Source organism: Scyliorhinus canicula, chromosome 21, assembly GCF_902713615.1.
Source record: "Scyliorhinus canicula chromosome 21, sScyCan1.1, whole genome shotgun sequence".
In the NCBI taxonomy this organism is placed as follows: domain Eukaryota; kingdom Metazoa; phylum Chordata; class Chondrichthyes; order Carcharhiniformes; family Scyliorhinidae; genus Scyliorhinus; species Scyliorhinus canicula.
In genome coordinates this window covers 36,204,391-36,223,709 of record NC_052166.1, presented here as the reverse complement: position 1 = coordinate 36,223,709, position 19,319 = coordinate 36,204,391, and the positions used below count along the sequence as shown (strand labels likewise).

The 19,319-nt window shown below is 47.2% G+C and overlaps 1 protein-coding gene across 13 annotated transcripts in view; it reads left to right on the top strand.

Moving 5' to 3' along the window:
• The window catches only part of cacna1ba (calcium channel, voltage-dependent, N type, alpha 1B subunit, a), a 739,085-nt gene that overhangs the window by 280,877 nt on the left and 438,889 nt on the right, over positions 1 to 19,319 (top strand). For all 13 annotated transcript variants that reach the window (XM_038781850.1, XM_038781861.1, XM_038781863.1 and 10 more), the window contains 2 exons: positions 9,331 to 9,422; positions 16,094 to 16,246. In XM_038781850.1, coding sequence (XP_038637778.1) covers positions 9,331 to 9,422; positions 16,094 to 16,246 — 245 coding nt within the window. The remainder of the gene's footprint in view (positions 1 to 9,330; positions 9,423 to 16,093; positions 16,247 to 19,319) is intronic.

Genomic DNA, 19,319 nt, shown 5'->3' with positions numbered 1-19,319 from the left:
AGATACTGTCAGGATCAAGATACCAGATGGTGGCTGGTCTGTTCTGGCTGTCGTTGTTCGGCAGGCTGTGCCCCACTCATATGTTGTACGTATGCCTGCCCGCAATCACTTTCTTCTCCGTTTCCGTCCGTTGTTTTGCCACCTCCTGATACCTCGAACTACGAGGCTACCAGTCAGGCTTCCATCCCGCCTGTCAAGGCACTGTCGTCCCCACCACCATCTCTCCGGCGGTCGACAAGGATCAGACGCGAGCCCCAGAGACTGGACTTATGAACATTTGATTTGTTTGCTATGTTCTGTTTTCTCACATTAGACAGCTGTCTTCACATGTAAATACGTTCACATATGGAACCGCTTGTAAATATGTTAATATATGCCACTACATGCAAGTATGTTCCCATGTGCCAACAAAACAAAAAAAGGGGGGGAGATGTCATGATATGCAGACATGCAGATAATGATATACAGACAGGCAGCTAATGAACACAGAACAGGACGTGACCAATGAGCAGGCAGGACACTCAGGGGTGGTATCTCACTATAAAAGACACGAGACACTCACACCCCACCTCTTTTTCCACTGATGAACATCTACAGAGTGAGTCAGGGTGTATGTACAGTATCACACCTCTAGCACGTGGATAAGAGCTAGTCTGGTTCAGTCAGACAGAGTAACCACACTTAGGTTAGCAGAGAGTTGAACTCACAGAGAACTGTGCCAACTGTGCTAATGGTTCAATAAATCAGATTGAACTAACTTCAAGGTCTGGAGTATCTTTTGGTTAAAGCTGCATCCAGTTGCAGCCTGTGTTATCCCAGAGTACAAAACACAACACATAGTACAATAGCTGATGTAATGCATCTGTTTATCCATTTGTTCTAAATCTAGAATTTTATATATGGCACTTTTAATAATGCCTGTTTACTTTTCTCCTGCGTTTTTATAGTTCTATCTCTCCTGCTCCATGAGACAAATCTATTCTTTCTCCATTTCTCCAGCCTTGCCTGTTGCATTGATCATACCTCACCAGAATGTGTGCACACAGGTAGTTTGCCACTCCCACTTGCAAAGTCATTCTTTAAATGCCTTTCGGGATGTATATTGTTTTGGGCTGTCGTCACCACGGTTTATGCTTGTTCCCCTTTATTTGTTTGGAGAGGTTTCTCTTACTCTACGAGTGATTTGGAGATAATCAGCATTTAGCTTCTCTTGCAACTGTCAATAGGATAATTGACATCCAAGACCTCATGGTAAGTACATTGTTCTCTGGACACAGACTGTTCTGTGTCTTGCTCCCTTGGGCTTCTCACATTCACCACAATGTCATGCTTACATCGTCATTAACATAACCATTGACCCTTTACACACATGCGAATAAACATGGATGCCTCAGTGTGCAGTTTTCTCTTTCCCAATGTTGCTGACTGTTTACTTTTCATAGACTGGACATGGTAAAGAACATCTTGGACGGGATTTGCCGTTGCCAGACGCCAACATCGTAACTGGCGATCGTGCGGACAATCCATTCCAATGCCCAAATCCGGGGCGGCGCCAGTCTGACATCAGTTTTCTAGTCTCCGCCCCCTCCGACATCGCGTTGCGCAGCGTCCGGCGTTGCAATGGCGTTGGCGTGTCATCGGCAGGGCTTCCCGCGATGCTCCACCCCCGATGGGCCGAGTTCCCAACCACGCGGTTGACGTGTGGTTTGAGTGGTTGGGAACCCGGCATGGCGGCTGTGGACTGTGTCCAGCGCCGCCACACTTGGCCGGGATCCATGCTGCTGGTCGGGGGGGCTTCCACCAGGACTGGGTTGACTGGTGGGGGTTGGCGAGGGGGTGTCCTGTGGGATTGTCGATAGCGGGTTGAGTCCGCGCATGGACGGACCCTTGTTGTATGACGCGACTGCTGCAGGTCATCGGCGTGCACATGCACAGCCACAGACACAGCCATTCTCCGGCCATTTGCGGTGCGGGAGCCGGGAGTTTCACCCCGCCACTGAAACGGAGAATCCAGACCTCTATGTTTGGCATTGTGGACCAATCTTTGCGGGGGCTCTGACTCAAATTTTTAATTCCTCTCTGGCGTTGGGGGAGGTGGCAAAGAACTAGAAAATAGCTAATGTAGTCCCACTTTTTAAGAAAGGTTGGTGAGATAAGCCAGGGAACTACAGATCAGAGAGTCTCTCGTCAGTGGTAGGGAAACTATTGGAGAAAACTTTGAAGGAGAGAATCTATCTCCTCTTGAAGAGGCAAAGTTTGATCAGGAATAGTCAATATGGCTTTGTCAGTGGAGATCATGCCGACCAAATTTGATTGAATCTTTTGGGCATGTGATCAGATGTGTAGATGAGGGTAGTGCAGTTAATGTAGTTTACATGGATTTCAGCAAAACCTTTGACATGGTCCCACATGGGAGGCTTATGAAGAAGATACATGGGATACAGGGTAACTTAGTCAATTCAAAGCTGGCTTAGCTGTAGGAGACAGAGGGTGATGACAGACGGCTGCTTCAGGGACTGGAAGCCAGTGTCCAGCGGCATACCACAGGGATCTATGCTGGGTCCCCTATTGTCTGTCATTTATATAAACGACATAGATGACTGTGTGTGGGGGGGAGGGGGGGGGGGGGGTAGCTATCAGTAAGTTTGCGGATGACACAAAGATTGGCTGGGTGGTTAACAGTGAGGTTGAGTTCTGATATTTTTATATTCAATTTTGAAGATGTGTATTTTGGCTTTAGCTTAATGCATCTGCTTTGAAATGCTAGATTTAAGCAACTGGGTGGAAAGTGTATGTTGCAAAATTAAACCCTCGCACGAGAAAGGCAGAAGTGTAATAGGTTTGACATTTTATTAAAGGAACCTTGTGGATGTGAAAAATGATCTGTGGTTTCAGCACTCAAATGGAAGACTGGCTTCATCCGGATTAGTGCAGATTCAGGCTTGGAGACTTTCTCATATGTGCTTTCCCTAAAGGATGCTCTTTGTGGCCAATAAGCACTCTGAGTACAAATGCGGTTATTATTAGTGGTGCCCACCTTTTCTTCAAGTATTGTGTTACCTAAATGCTTTTGGAGTTATAAAGTAGAAGGGATACTTGGACTCCACAATAATTCCTTTAATTATTACCGGTTTGTTATAACGTTTTGAGGGAATGTAAAGTTATGCCCTTTCAGCGAAGAGACAAAGAAATCAATCCCGATTGAACTCTGCCACAATCATTTCTCTTTATCCTTAGAGTGAATGAACATTGCAGAACTCAGCATGATAAACATTACGCAAAAGTGCAGTGAGGAATTTTGGATTACTTTGTTCCTCAGTCCCATTGACAAAACAACCTGAGGCGGGAGAGTTGTTTTAATCTGGAAGGCGCTGCCTTAAGGGATAGCGGAAGCAAATTCAATAGTACCTTTCAAAATGGAACCATATCAATACTTGAAAGGGAAACATTTGCAGGGTTATGGGGAAATGGCTGCATAAAAAGAAACATTTGTATTTTTTACATGCTTTTCATGGCCACGAAATGTCTCAAAGTAGTTGACAACCATTGAAGTAGTTTTGAAAAGTAGTCGTTGTTGTAATGTATGAAACATAAGGCAAAATCTTCCCAAACTTTGGTGGTAATTTTTGGCTCGAAAACCAGGGTGAATCCCGCTGGCATCATCTATGTGCTCTAGACCGGAATTGTTAGATACCTGTGGGGGCAAAAAATGTTTTCACGGGAAAAACGCCGCGACTGTGGCACACTGTGTCTGAATCAGCTGCCATGGGCAGTTTAATCAAGGGGGGACGCTGAGTTTAAACAACTCTATGGCACTTGCTCACAGTCCAGCGAAGAAGAGGGCTGCAAAAAAGCCAGCTCCAAAGCTCACAGAGGGTGCCCTGACACTGATTGCTGTGAAGGAGAGGAAGGCAACTACTTTCCCGCATGAGACCCTGTGAGTATCCAGTCCATCTGACTCACCCTTTCCAGAGACCGAGGCGCCTCCAGCCCAGAAGACAGAGCAGGGTGGCATCACAACACCTCTGCCACCCGCAATTAGGCTGGGGCCTTCCAGGTGCCGGCCCCACGTCTCAGGAAGTGGGGAATGGCAGAGAGCAAGCTGCCTCAACTTCAGTGTAGGTCCTGAGAAAAAGCTGGACATAGCAGTGGGATTGGGTGGTCAAGGAATTATAGTCGTACAGCATAGGCATGATTGACGTTAGTCACTTAGGGATGTGGAGCACTGAATTTTTGACCTCACTATGTATTATAACTCACTTTTGTTCACCACTTTTAGGCTGCCCGATCTCTACTTATCGGTGACAGCAATGGCTATCTCACGTTAGGGATGCATTCAAATTTAAAGCACCAACTCCATCCTCTCTATGTGATGATGTCACCTCATTTTATATGTTTCCCTCACACTGAAAGTACTCAATAATGATACAGGAAGTCCTCTCAATGAACCCCAAGACCCCTGAAACAGCATCAGGAGTGATGTGACTGCGCATCACTGCTTTGAAATGACCCAAGCCACAGGGAGTTTGCGAGTTGCCAGCAGCCAGACAGGGCAGACATTTGTTGAGGAGCATCACTGCCCTTTCTTCACTACAAATCATCATCATGCTCCTGCTTTGAATGGGCATCTTGCATTCGGGGATACCCCATCACAAACTCCCTGAAGTGTTAGCCCTCACGAGCCCCAGGGAACATGGGAGCGGCCATATCCAGAAGGGTCACCCAAGTGTCCTCCCTAATGCTGGATCTCCTGAAACCATTTTGTGATGTGGGTGTCCCTCGTCCTCCTGCCCACCAAACCTCTGAAGCCTCTTTCAGCAGGGTCCTGGGTTGTGGTCACACCTGGACGCTCACATCTGGACGATGAGGTGGGTGTTGGGAAGGAGGGTGAATCCAATGGGACAGCTAATGCCGGAGCTGGGAGGCCTGGGGAAAGGTGAAGCCCTTGGCCCTTGTTTCTGAGGCACAAGGTCTGCTAGCCCTCTCATGAAAAGCTGAGGCTTAGTCTTCGATGTAGCGATGTGGGGAGTTGATGGTACAAACGGTTAACTCCTGAGGGCCCACTGTGTCATAAACATAAATCTCAGTTTACTAACTGGGCATAATTGGTTCTTCCCTCAGTGCAAGGCTGTGCTAATAGGCATCCTGGTAACTCAAACTGAAGCCATCAGGGAGCTCATTGCTGTCATCCCTCCGTAATAAATAAATCACTGGATAGGAAATCCTCAGTTGCAGCCAGCGCCAACCCCCCCCCCCCCCCCCCCCCCCATTCCCCTCCCACAAAGGAAGAGGCATCAGCAAGGAGTGTCATGTGGGCACCCACCCACCCAGCTCAGCTGGCCAGGCTGGCACAAAACAAAAGCCCCTCCCCATCCCACACCTCAATCTTGCAGCCTCCCCTTTAACCTCAGACCCCACTCCAACATCACTGTTCCCCCTGACCTCACAGACTCCCGCAAATGGACTGACAGACCCCCACAGGGTCAGTCAGAGACCCCTGAAGATTACCCTCATCTTGGTCACCCCCTTCGACATCACCCAGAGCTGTCCGTTGCCCTATCTCCTCTTGGGACACCCTGGTGGATAGCAGTGGCATGCGCATCACCTCCAACCTCCCTCTCGGAGGGCATGGTGCCAGGCTTCCATTTTTTAAGACCGGTAGTCATTCGCGCCGGGGTGACATCAGCCGGCTGGGTGGGAAGGTACAACGAGGGTGGACGGTGCCTCATGACGCCTGCTAATGAGATGGTAATGCATGAAAATCAGGCTTACGCCTTTCCTGGTTGGGAGCCTGATCATGTCATCAGACCCGGGGGCTGGAAAGATCGCAATCCAAAATCCCGCTGTCGGGCATCACGTTTTTAGCACCTCACAAGATTGAGTGGCCATTACAGGAACTGCGCCTGCGTCTAACATGACCTCTAAATCGTTGCCATAGTGACCAATGCGCGCTCAGCAAAGTCCCACAAACATTATCACAAACATGTGATAATGTGAAGATAATTTGTTTGATGTTGATTAAGGGATGACTCCTTTGCTTTTCTTCAAAATAATACCATGGGGTCCTTTCCATCCATCTGAGCAGGCAGAAGGGGCCTTGGTTTAATGCCTCTTCCAAGTGATGACACCTTCGACAGTGCAGTGCTCCTCCCCCGTCCTTGACTGGAGTGTCAGCCTTGGTTTTTGTGCTGAAGCCCTGCAGCCAATCTTGAACCTTGAGACTCAGAGGTGAGAACGCTGACCAGCCACAGCTGACAGAGACGGGAGAGGGGAACTAGTTGAGCAGCCCTCTCAAAGAACTGGCACAGTTCAAATGGCCTCCTTTTGTGATGTAGGGATTCAATGATTCTGCACATACTATGCTTCCCATAAACACTAATTTACTAATGTTGACTGCAGTTGAACAGTACATTCATAAAACAGTGCATCACCAAATATATTTGTTACTCAAAGTATTTTATGCTGCCAAGAGATGATGGCAAAGGATGTTGTTTTATATGATCAATCAATTTATGAAGCCAGAGTTACTGGAAATACTTTTCCTGTCTACCAACCGCATTCAGCATTTGTTTTGTCAGAGCTGAGGCAAATGTACTTGCAAAATGGGAATTGTTCTGAATCTTTGAAAGTAGGACTATGGTTCCAGGCAGGAATCACTGGTGATAATCAAGCACGTCTCACCGATGTCTAAAAAATCCCTGTGAATTAGCCCACTGATTTAATATCTGCAATATAGGTTTATATTACAGATAGAATCATGCATTAGCTCTTGGACCATTTTGGTTCATCACCACCTGGGTACAGTTTGAAAGAGTTAACAGTGTAACATTTATTTTACATACAGTCGGAGGTTCATAGAATCCCAAGGTGCAGAAGGAGACCATTCAGCCTATCTTGTCTGCACCATCCCTCAGAAAGAGAATTCTACATGGGTCCACTCTCCTAGCCACCCCACCCTAACCCCCGTAACCTAACCTGTACATACCTGGACATTAATTTAGCATAGCCAATCCGCCCAACCTGCTCATCGAATCGTAGAATCCCTACAGTGCAGAAGGAGGCCATTTGGCCCATCGGGTCTGCACTGACCCTACTCCGGCCCACATATCCACGACCCGATGAGTGCAAGATGAAAAGCTTCAACAAAATGTATTTTTTCAGCAATACTCAAACATTACTTTATTTGGCTGAACCGTTTTGTGTTTTATAAATCCAATATACTAAAATACGTTAAGCCTTTCAACGTCCCTTCATTCCTGAGTCTTTGGAGAATAGATTAAAGTATTGTGCATGTTTTATCCATAATATTGAGTGCGTACAGCAACAAAGTGTTTCCACAAAATAAATCAGATGCAGCATTTTGAACGTAAGTTTGTAAATCGTTCGATCATGCAACGCAATAAAACTAGCAAGTAAAACAAAGCTTACCAATTCTGCCCAGGAATTTGAGTACAATTTGGGATTTGATGGAAATGTGGATTAGGGAAATTATTAAATTCATCTCTGGAATCCAGATCTAAATCCACCCTGACCAATAGAACGGGAGTGGGTAAAATCCGTCTTTAAAAACCCACTCACAGCGAATCAGAAGGATGTTTTACATCGTTCCAGATTTTCTTTTATTGCAGTCAATGGACACTAAAAGAACCACATCGTAAAACTGGCTGCCAACTCACTGAGCATGTATTGTTTTAGCTGCACATTAATTATGTTCAACTGTGGCCGAGATTTTCCAAAGGGGGAGCGACAGGGGAGCGACAGGCGAAACACAAATTCTTATTTTTGATTTCTGGTGGCGGACGGGCGGGCTCAAAATCTTTGCCAGTATGCAAATGGCGAGAGGTGCATTTATTGAATACTGATTTCTAAAAACAAACTAAAACTCCAACAAAAACAGAAAATACTGGACAATCTCTGCAGGTCTGACAGCATCTGTAGAGAGAGAAGGGAGGTAGCAATTTGGGTCTGGATGACTCTTTGTCAAAGTTTGAGAGAATTGGAAATAGGGTCAGATTTATACTGTTGTGGAGGGTGGGGGGGGGGGGGGGATTACATGGAGCAGTGGGCTGCAGTAGAGAACCAGAAGTAGGCGGAGATTGACAAAGATGTCGTGGACAGAAAGACAAAGGGAATATAAATGTGGGTGATAATGATTTAGAAGGGTGCTGATAGTGGCACATTAAGAGATCAGAATGTGTTCATGGCAGAGCAGAAGTAAGCAGTGTCAAAGGACAACTTGGAACAGATGGAACAAAATAGGGAACAAAACTCCAACTGTTGGGCTAGTGTGTAATGTATAATTCTGTAAATAAATAAAGAATGTAAAGATTCTTAACATCTATCCTTAACCAGTTGGGTTTCTGGAATAGAATGTACTGCATTACTGGCGAGGACCAATCTCACTCCCAAGGTCACTGGTTGTTTTGATATTGTTTTGTGTTAGCAGCAATACCCCGTGAACTTGTCAGATTCATGAAGGATGTGAACTAAGCTGAATCAGTTTATAAATAAAGTATCTTTCTGGCAGCCAGCTAGAATTTGATATGTTTGCCCAAGCATATAATATAATATAATATCTTATTTTCACAAGTAGGCTTCAGTGAAGTTACTGTGAAAAGCCCTTAGCCACCACACTCCAGCGCCAGTTGGGTAAACTGGTACAGGAATTGAACCCGCGCTGCTGCTTTATTCTGCATTACAAGCCAGCTGTTTAGACCGCTGTGCTAAACCAGCCCCCATGGTATGAAAGCTGTATTAAAGCAGCTTCTGCCTCGTGCTCTTCTTTCCACCCCATTATGGGCGGCACGGTAGCACAATGGCTAGCACTGTTGCTTCATAGCTCCAGGGTCCCGGATTCGATTCCCGGCTTGGGTCACTGTCTGCGCTGAGTCTGCACGTACTCCCTGTGTCTGCGTGGGTTTCCTCCGGGTGCTCCGGTTTCCTCCCACAAGTCCCTGTTAGGTAATTTGGACATTCTGAATTCTCCCTCTGTGTACCCGAATATCTCCTTTATGAGGACTCAGCGTAAAATGGGTTGAGATGCACCCAAACCATTATCAAGCGTGCAGGGTCCACCTCGCAAAACCTTCTCTACCCGGCACAAATCGACATGAAAGATAACTCAAAAATAGGATATTGAAAGAGTTGACCTGAATTTGTAAATGCTATCCTGTTCTTTTTTGTAGACAATAATGTATTTAGGAACTGTCGATACCATACCCCTAGGTTTAGTTTTCATCTACTTGAACATTGTTTTCTGTGAAATTGTTTCTATTTACTGTGCGGTGATTTTGCTGGAAAGTTAATGTTCAAATCTTTATCATTGTGCAGGATTTTAGCCACTGTTGGAACGGACTTTGACCTGAGGACGTTGAGGGCTGTCCGAGTACTACGACCATTGAAACTTGTATCAGGAATTCCAAGTACGTTGTTCAAATTAGTATTACATTTATCATATTAGAAAAGTGTACATGAAATAAGCCTCATAATCTGTCTATGTGGGATCTCTCCTTGGTACTGTCCTATTCCTCATTTACATGCTGCCTCTCAGCAACATCATCCAAAAGCACAAAGTTTGTTTTCACAAGTATGCTGACGGCATCAAGCTTTACCCCACTATCATCTCTTTCAACTCCTCCACATTCACCAAATTATGAGCCTGCTTATTCCACGTACAATACTGAGTGGACAGAAACCTCAGTTAAATATTAGGCAGACTGAAACCCTTGTTCATATCTTTGTTACCTCTGAACTTGACTGTTTGTGGCACATCTGGCTGGACTCCCACATTCGACCCTCTGGCATCTTGAGGGCCTCCAACACTCTGCTGCTCTTGTTTCAAATCTCGGTCATCCAAACTCTTCTACTTGCTGACCCACATTGTTTCCCGAACAAGCAATGTCCTGATTTTTAAATTCTCATCCTTGTTCGCTCTTTGGCCTAACCCACAGAACACAGAACAAAGAACATACAGTGCAGAAGGAGGCCATTTTGCCCATCGAGTCTGTACCGACCCACCCTAGCCCCCACTTCCAACCTATCCCCGCAACCCAATAACCCCTCCTAACCTTTTTTTGGTCATTAAGGGCAATTTATCATGGCCAATCCACCTAACCTGCACGTCTTTGGGCTGTGGGAGGAAACCGGAGCACCCGGAGGAAACCCACGCAGACACGGGGAGAACGTGCAGACTCCGCACAGACAGTGACCCAGCCGGGAATCGAACCTGGGACCCTGCGCTGTGAAGCCACAGTGCTAATCACTGTGCTACCATGCTGCTCTCCCAATCTTTGTGATCTCCTGCATCCTCCAACCCTCTCAGTTATCTCCACTGCTCTAACTCTGGCCTCAGGTGATTATTCAAGGCTGTGCTGTCAGCTGGTAGGCCCTGAGCTCTGGAATTGTTTCCCTAAACCTCTCCTCCTCTCTTCCTTTCTATCCTCCTCTTTCCAAAGGACAGGTGGTGGTGTAGTGGTAATTTCACTGCACTGGCAATCCAGAGGACCAGAAGAATGCTCTGGGAGAATGGCTTCAAATCACACCACCGCAGCAGCTGGTAGAATTTAAATTCAATTAATAAATCTGGAAATATAAGGTAGCCTCAGTATTGGTGACCATGAAACCATTGCTGGTTGTCATAAAACTCTGGTTCACTAATGTCCTTTAAGGATAGAAATGTGCTGTCCTTACCTTGCCTGGCCTGGCCTACATGTGACTCCAGGACCACAGAAATGTCATTGACTCTTAATTGACCTCTGAAGTGGCCTAGCAAGTTATTCAGTTATGTTCAGCCACTACGAAGTCTAAAGGGAATGAAACCAGTCAGATGTCTTGCCATCCATCAATGCACTGGAAACGACAATGACATACCCAACTCCATCGACCCTGCAAAGTCCCTCTTACTGACACCTTGTTCCTGAATTTGGAGAGTTGTCCCACAGCCTTACAGTCATACTCAGTAAATCAGATCAGAAAATGGGAGGAATTTCCCTATTTATCCACCGTGCTGGTTGAGGTAAGAAAACCGGCCTGCGACTTGCAGGCTGCACTGACTACTTTCGACACCAGACAATCCAGAAATTTGTGCAAAATAAATATGCAGGCCTGGCCCACGACATCGTGCTGGCAGGGCTGGAAAAAGCTGGCAACACTGATAATCCCTTTAACCATGGTGCTCTGATCTCTGGTAAGCACCAAAGAACTCCCCCGCATGCCCCCCCCCCCTCCCCCCCCTCCGGATACATGCATAAGGAATCCCCCCTCCCCCACAGACAGGGAGAACCCCCCTCCCCCCCGAAGGAGCTCCCCAGTTTGGCCTCCACCTCCTGACAGAGCCGCTGGCTCTACACCCGGTACTGTCCCGTACCAGTTCCCCCTGGAATCCTGGTAATGCTCCTGGCACTGTCACCTGGCAGGTTCCTGTTGTTCAAAAACCCTGTTGGAAACCTCACCGACATGGCGTCACATTGGCAAGGGGTAGATGCCAATATACCCGGTTCCTGTTGTTCAAAAACCCTGTTGGAAACCTCACCGACATGACGTCACATTGGCAAGGGGTAGATGCCAATATGGGGCAACATATGGCGGGGAAGCCCTTTACTGTGATAATTTATTTAAATGAGGGTCCTGACCTTTCTGGTGCTGAGGGGGCGGGGTCAGGGCAGAAATCAGAAAAAAAGATATCACCGACAAGATTCCAGTATTCTGACTCTAGCGGGATTTTGCTTTTGGTCACCTGTCCTAATGTCATACACGATGTCACATTCTCATTTTAAAACGTTCCTGTGAAACTCCATGGGACTTTTTATTACGTTTAAAGGTGGTGGATAAATACAGGTTGTTGTTGTTTTGTAGAACCTTAGAACACCATTTTATTACTGACAAAAGAAAACCGAGGTAAAATCTATAATGTATCATTAAATTCCGAGACCCTTCTTCACTGGTCATTAATCACTACTTTTCTATCTGGATTAGCATTTATACAAAAATAATTAGTTTGTGGCATTTTTAAAATTGACTAATTCGATAGTGTTCAAATTCATGGTTGTTTTTGTGGGGCGCGGTTCTCCGCCCCCCACGCCGGGTGGGAGAATACGGGAGGGCCTCCCGACATTTTTCACGCCCTCCCGCTATTCCCCCCACCCCCACCCCCCCACGCCACGAATCGCTGCTCGCCGTTTTTTTCGGCGAGCGGCGATTCTCCGAGGCCAATGGGCCGAGCGGCCGGCCCTTCACGCCCGTTTCAACACGGCACCAAACACACCTGCTCGCTGCCGTCGTGAAACGGGCGCCAGATGCCCATTAGGGGCATCTAGAGGCCCGATTGGCACGGGGCACCACGACTGTGCTCAGGAGGGGACAGGCCCGCGATCGGTGCCCACCGATCGTCGGGCCAGCGTCCAAAACAGAAGCACTCTTTCCCCTCCGCCGCCCGGCAAGATCAAGCCGCCATGTCTTGCCGGGCAGCTGAGGAGAAAGACGCCAACTGCGCATGCGCGGGTTGGCGTTGTCCAACCTACGCATGCGTAGCTGACGTCATCGGTCGCGTCAGCCGCCGTGATGCTTGACGTGCGGCCTTGATGACCGTCGTCAAGGCCGCTCCACCGTGACGCACGGGGCCGCGCTCCTAGCCCCGCCCGGGGGAGAGAATTGGCCCCGGAAGTGGCCGTGAAGGCTGCCGTGGGTCACGGCCTGTCCCACGGCAGCCTTTACGATTCTCCGCATTTGCGGAGAATCTCGCCGGGTCTTCAATGTTCATGACACGGCTTGAAAAAAAAAGATGAGCGCATGTTGTGTGTTATTAAAAATGACTTGTGAACTGGTGCAAGGAAACTTCGACTATTTTATCCGCTAAAAATTTAAATGTTTTGCTTCTTAACCAATTGGATATGTTTTAATTGTTGCATTAAAATTGCGTTTACTGCTTTCAAATGAGAAATGGGGAAATAAGAATGCTCACATTCTTGAAGCAAATGAAACTTCATTTCCAATCTCTTCATATGCTATGGGTGTCATAATATACACCAGTATATCATGGTGCAGACACACACACTGATGGACATACAATGACCAATCAACATGCATAACACCGCAGCCAATCACTAGTTAGAGCACACTCAATATAAAGACAGAGGGCATCAGTTTTCCCGCTCATTCGGGATGCAGCCTTTCAGAAGCACAAGAGTTTATAGTTTACAGCATAGATTCTCACCATGTGCTGAGTGATTCAACTGGTTAGGACAGGCACAGGTCTTTAGTTAATCTAACATCATGTTAACCCACAGTAATAGTATGTTCAACAGTTTATAGTTGAATAAAATAGTGTTGTACTATTTTAAGTGTTGGTGGCCTGTATGCGTTTCACGGATCCAGAGCACCCAACACATCAATGGGTCTACCTTTTCCAGTCACATTCAGTGAAACCATACCATTCTCATATTTAAATTTGTACCCACTCCTTCCCACCCAAGCGGTGTTGCATCCAGCATTGAGTCTTCTAACACTATCTACTGGCCAGCAGCAAGCAGACACTTTCTATGTTATATAGAATTTTTTGTGACACCTCTGGGCACATTCCAGCAGACAACCATCTGTTCACATTGCTTCGCTGTTGATTGGAGTCCACGTCTGATGCATAGGGCTTTTCTTTGCCTTGCTCCATGTGTTTGCGCTCAAAGTGTGAGTGATGTACCGTTCTGAGGATGGATGAGGTGTCGCACAGTTTGCTTCCTGTACACAGCTGTCAGCAATGGGTTTGAGGGAACACCATCAAATGCATTGATTGAGGACATTTAGGCCGACAATGTTTGTGTGATATTGACCATTTGTGTTTAACTTCCATTGAGCCACGAGGAAATTATTAAAGCTACCCAACCTCAAAATAATTTTATTCCGCTTATGCAGGACTGGAGTGTAAACATGGTCTCAGGTGAATAGGTCGTGCCTAACTGACTGAGCCTGACCCAGTTCCACGTGCATTGCTGTTTACTTTCCACAGCAGCAACAACATTGCACTGATGTAGCACTTTACTACAGTAAATTGTCATAAGACGCTTCACAGGAGCGTAATGAAACAAAACTGGAAACAAAGGCACATAAGGTGGTATGGGGGCAGATGACCAAAAGCTTGGTCAAAGATATAGGCTTTAAGGAAAATGCTAAAGGTGGAAAGTGAGATGGAGAGGTTAGGGAGGAAGTTCTAGAGCTTAGGCTCTAAGCTGCTGGAGGCAAAACCATCAACGATGGAGTGATTAAAATTTGGGATATCAAGATGCCAGAGCGAGATTCTCGGAGGGTTGTGGGGATGAAGGAGATTAAAGAGATAGAGAGGGCTACGCCATGGAGGGAGTTAAAAATGAGGTTGAGAATTTTAAGGTTGAGGCATTGCTAAACAGAAAGCCAATGTAGATTGGTGAGAGTGGGGCTGATGGTTTGGAAGGGGAAGGGAATTATGGATAGAGAGAAATGCAAGGAAATGATCAAAGACTGTGATATCCATGATAGCTCCATTGGGAGTAGTGATGCTACGTGTGATGTCAAGATCGAATGGCTGTGAATGTGGGTAAAAGGGTTCATATCATTGGATAGTTGTAGGAAAAGAGAGGACCTCATGGCGCCGAGGTCCCAGGTTCGATCCCGCCCTGGGTCACTGTCCGTGTGGAGTTTGCACATTCTCCCCGTGTTTGCGCGGACTATTGTGGGGGCGTAACCCACAATAGTGGGTTACGCCCCCACAACCAAAGATGTGCAGGTCCCAGAATCGCCCGGGACTGGGGCAAATCCCACCCCCGCCATGGCCGGAATTCGCACCACGCCAATCGGTGCACCCTCCGCGTCGATCGGCGAGCCCCCTGCAGCAATTCTCCGGCCCACGATGGGCCGAAGTCCCGCCGTTGAGAAGCCTCTCCCGCCACTGTGGTTTCAACCGGCTCTGGTGGCGGCGGGATTGGCGGCGGGAGCGGGCCCCCGGGGTCCTGGGGGGGGGGGCGCGGGGCGATCGGACCCTGGGGGGTGCTCCCACGGTGGCTAGGCCCGCGATCGGGTCCCACCGATCGGCGGGCAGGCCAGTGCCGTAGGGGCACTCTTTTTCTTCCACCGCCGCCACGGCCTCCACCATGGCGGAGGCGGAAGAGAACCCCCCTACCGTGCATGCGCCGGTGGCGAAGGCCTTTCGGCCAGCCCCGACGCCGGCCAGCGGGCTTCAAAGGCCGTTGGCGCCGGTTTTGGCACCAGTCGGCGTGGCGCCAACCACTCCGGCACGGGCCTAGCTCCCAAAGGTGCGGAGAATTCTGCACCTTTGGGGAGGCCCGACGCCGGAGTGGTTGGCGCCACTCCGCTACGCCGGGACCCCTCGCCCCGCCGGGTAGGGGAGAATCCCGGCCCTGTTGTACCAGTCAAATGGCTTCCTCCTGCACTGTAGGGATTCTGTCGATCTACAGATGGAAGTGCATTTCTTTCAACATATTCCTTTTCTTCCAGTTTTCGATGCAAGAAATAAAAGAAACATTCAAGTTGAGCATTAAAACTAATGTTACCGGTATTTTTTTCATATTTTGTATACTTTTAAAATGAACATTTGTCTTTACCGACACATCTGCAGGATGTTGTCTAAAATATATATAGATAACTGCAAGTTATATATCATATGGATATATTTTTTCTTTTTTGCTGGAGAGATAGCCATTTAATAGTTTCAAACGTGCTCTCTCTGTATTTTATTTGCAGTTCGTTTATTCTAACTGAAATGTACCGACAGGTTAATTTTTCTTCATTGCTAGTTTTCAGATCACCAACATTTCTGTTTAATTACGTCCTGTAAATAAGAGGCTTGAACATGTAATTATGAATCAGGCATGTTTTTTCAACAGGGTAAATGCAATTTGAAATGAGTCAGCCAGAAGCCAGCTGATTTAGAAACACGGGAACCGGGGGGGGGGGGGGGGGGGGGGGGGGGTGCTGTTCAGCCCTTCGAACCTGTTCTGCCCGGCCAGTCAGATATCTCCAATCTGTCTCGTATCTGCGCCTACCTGCCTTGGTTTTGTGGTTCTTACTTCCCTTGGAAAATCCATCAATTCCTTTTCCTTTCTTCAATCAGGTTTACAAGTTGTACTGAAGTCGATAATGAAGGCCATGGTCCCACTGCTTCAGATTGGGCTCCTCTTGTTCTTTGCGATCGTAATGTTTGCCATTATTGGTTTGGAGTTCTACATGGGAAAATTTCACCATGCCTGCTTCACTAAGGAAACAAGTAAGGACAAATATTGTTGCATTAGAATTATTGTCACGTTTTGGAATGCCGTTAACCCTTTATTGCTGATACATGATGGCTGAATAGCAATTAAAAAAAAATCTTTCCTTCACTTCTGGCTGTTGAAATTTCTCTCTGATGCATCTAGAGTAAGAACAGTTTTAGTACACCATCAGTGAATGGCCACCTCAAATACATTATAATTCTGTTCACAAAGGCAAGTTTGTTTTATAGATATATTGGTTCAAAAAAACCCTACAATGCTATAATATGTTTAAGCACACGCTCTTGCAAACATCAGGGGCTGGATTATCTGTTTTGGAGGCTATGTTCCCACGCCGGTGTGAAAATGGTGGTCTTTTACGGCAGGAAAACTGGCCACTGGTTCCCCGTTTTGCTGGGGGGAGGGGGGAGGGGGGGGACAGCGAGGCAGCGTAGAGCTCGTAGCTCTAGCTGCCGATACGGCTCCCAGCACTTCCGCTTCCGAGGCCGTGCATGCGCACGGTGGCGGCCTGCAGCTGGCCCACCGTGCTTCATGGCAGACTCAGCCTATGGACCTGGACTAACAAAGTAGTGTCCTCATCGGCCGCTCGCGCACCCCGGACCGCCCGCCAACCGTTCCCCCAGCTCCTGCCCGCGGATTGGCCCTCCCCCGACTGTGAGAGCCTGGGACTGAGTCAGCAGCCACCATGCGAGGTTCCTGAACGATGAGCGCACGTAACCCACGCCGTCGGGAACTCGGCCAGTCAAGGATGGTGGAGGGCTTCAGGTACTGGCCTGAGGCCGTGGATAATCAGCATGGCGTATTCTAGGAGTACTCCGCTTTTCAGGATGCGGAGAATTCAAAAACCGGTGCCACTCCCGATTTTGGTGCCAAAACTGATTCTCCAGCCCGTTGCCAAATGCGATTTCGTCATCAGGGAGCGGGGAATCCAGCCCCCTGTCTAAGGATGGACTGAAGTATGTGAGTTATTTATCTGCTAACAACTACAACAGTCACATATTTCAAAGTTGCAGTAGTGGTGCTAGATCTGATTTTCAATATTGGATCTGTAAAAGTAAAGCTGCATCAAATAAACACTCGAAAGAATAGTGAGGAGTTCTGATAAATTTTAATGTGGGTATGTTGCTTTATGGGTGGCACGGTAACACAGTGGTTAGCACTGTTGCTTCACAGCGCCAGGGTCACTTTCTGTGCACAGTCTACACGTTCTACCCATGTCTGTGTGGGTTTCCTCTGGGTGCTCCAAGGTTTCTTCCCACAAGTCCCAAAAGACATGCATTCGGAATTCTCCCTCTGTGTACCCGAACAGGAGCGTGGCGACTAGGGGCTTTCACAGTAACTTCATTGCCGTGTTAATGTAAGTCTACTTGTGACAATAATAAAGATTATTATTATTAAATGAATGATCCATTTTCTTCTTTAAACTCTTGTGGTAAAACTGCTGTATAAATGGTGGTCTGTGGCAGATGGAAGACCTGGTGCTGTGCAATCTGTTTCCCAGTTTAGATGATACATTTGCAAGCAGGCTATTCTGATGTTCCTGGAACTGAAATTGTTTACCAGACTTTCCAAAACAGCACAGCACTCCTGACAAATTAATCCGCTAATTACTTATTCCATTTTCAGAAGCCGGATGGCTCAATTCTGACAGATATTCTTCTCACTATTTTAGTTGGAAGCCAACCTCCTCTTGTGCTAGTTGTACATTTTCAGGAATGTTTAGTTTGATTATGATGTGGAGATGCCATAAAAGTCCGCTCAATCGGCCTGAAAATGCCTTTTCCTGCTAACCTGACAATGGTGAAAATCTCGAAGGCAGCAAGCATTGCTGGTAGGAATAACTAACCATGCTCTTGTCGGAGTTGAGGGATTTAACACTCTGACACCAGTTACAGTCTTGTCCTGCCCTCATTTTATTCAGTTACTCCATTTTAATATGATTTCTGTTTCAGTCTTGTAAGTGGAGTAGATAATATAGACCGTGACAAGCTCTTTGACCTCAACCTCAAATGGTAAAACCGGAAGACATGTATTTGAAAGGGGATTTACGGGATAGGGAGGGAGTTGGCATGCTGGTGGTGTTGGAGATGTGGAAATAATACTCCAGTGAGTGTGGTAAATCATAGAACAGGCTGTCTAGCAGGCTGGAATATGTAATTCATATTGATTAATTCAAATGCACAGTAGATCATTTATTTCAGAGAATGCAGGGTGGTACGCTGGCAGTGTGGTTAGCACTGCTGCCTCACAGCACCAGGGGCCCCCAAGTTCAGTTCCGACCTTGGGTGACTGTGTAGAGTTTGCATGTCCTCCCCGTGTCTGTGTAGGTTTCCTCACACAACAAGATGTGCAGGTAAGGTGCATTGTCCATGGTCAGTACGCATGGTTACAGGGATAGGGTGGGGAGTGGGCCTTGGTAGAATGCTCTTTCAGAGGGTCGGTGAAGACTTGATGGACTGAATGGCCTCCTTCTGCATTGTAGCGATTCTATAATAACTGGGATACAGTATAGGAGTAGTGTGAGATTTGACGCTGTAAACCTAGCAGGCTTAGGAGGAACAGGTGAATTTGGAGTTAAAGTTCCCAAACCTTCCCACTCCTGCAGTTTTCCTCATTTTATGTCTGTGCCTATTGGAGATTAATTAACGAAGGTTGATGGCTATGATAAGTCAGGATGTTCCATTATCATTGCGTCATGCAACTAGCAGGAAGGTTGTAGGTGAACTTGATTTACCTTGCTCTTTTAGCATGTACAAATTGCTACATTTCTGAATGATGTGGTTATAGGATTCATAATGCCAGGTGTTTGATAGCTAGGGCTATTGTGATTCTGCCTCTAAAGGTGAGCAGAGGTAATGTTTTCACCTCTGCCTGTAAAATAACTCACCAGAGGATCTCAGATAAGTGCATTGCTGGGAGGGGGGCCGGGGTGGGGGGGGGGGGGGGGGGGGGGGGAGAGGGGGGGGATGCCTGGGCAGTGCCATGGGAGCAGTGTCAATGGCAGTGCCAAATGACAGTACCAGGGACAGTATTATGTGGGGGGTGGTGTGTCCAGCTTTCAATTTTCTG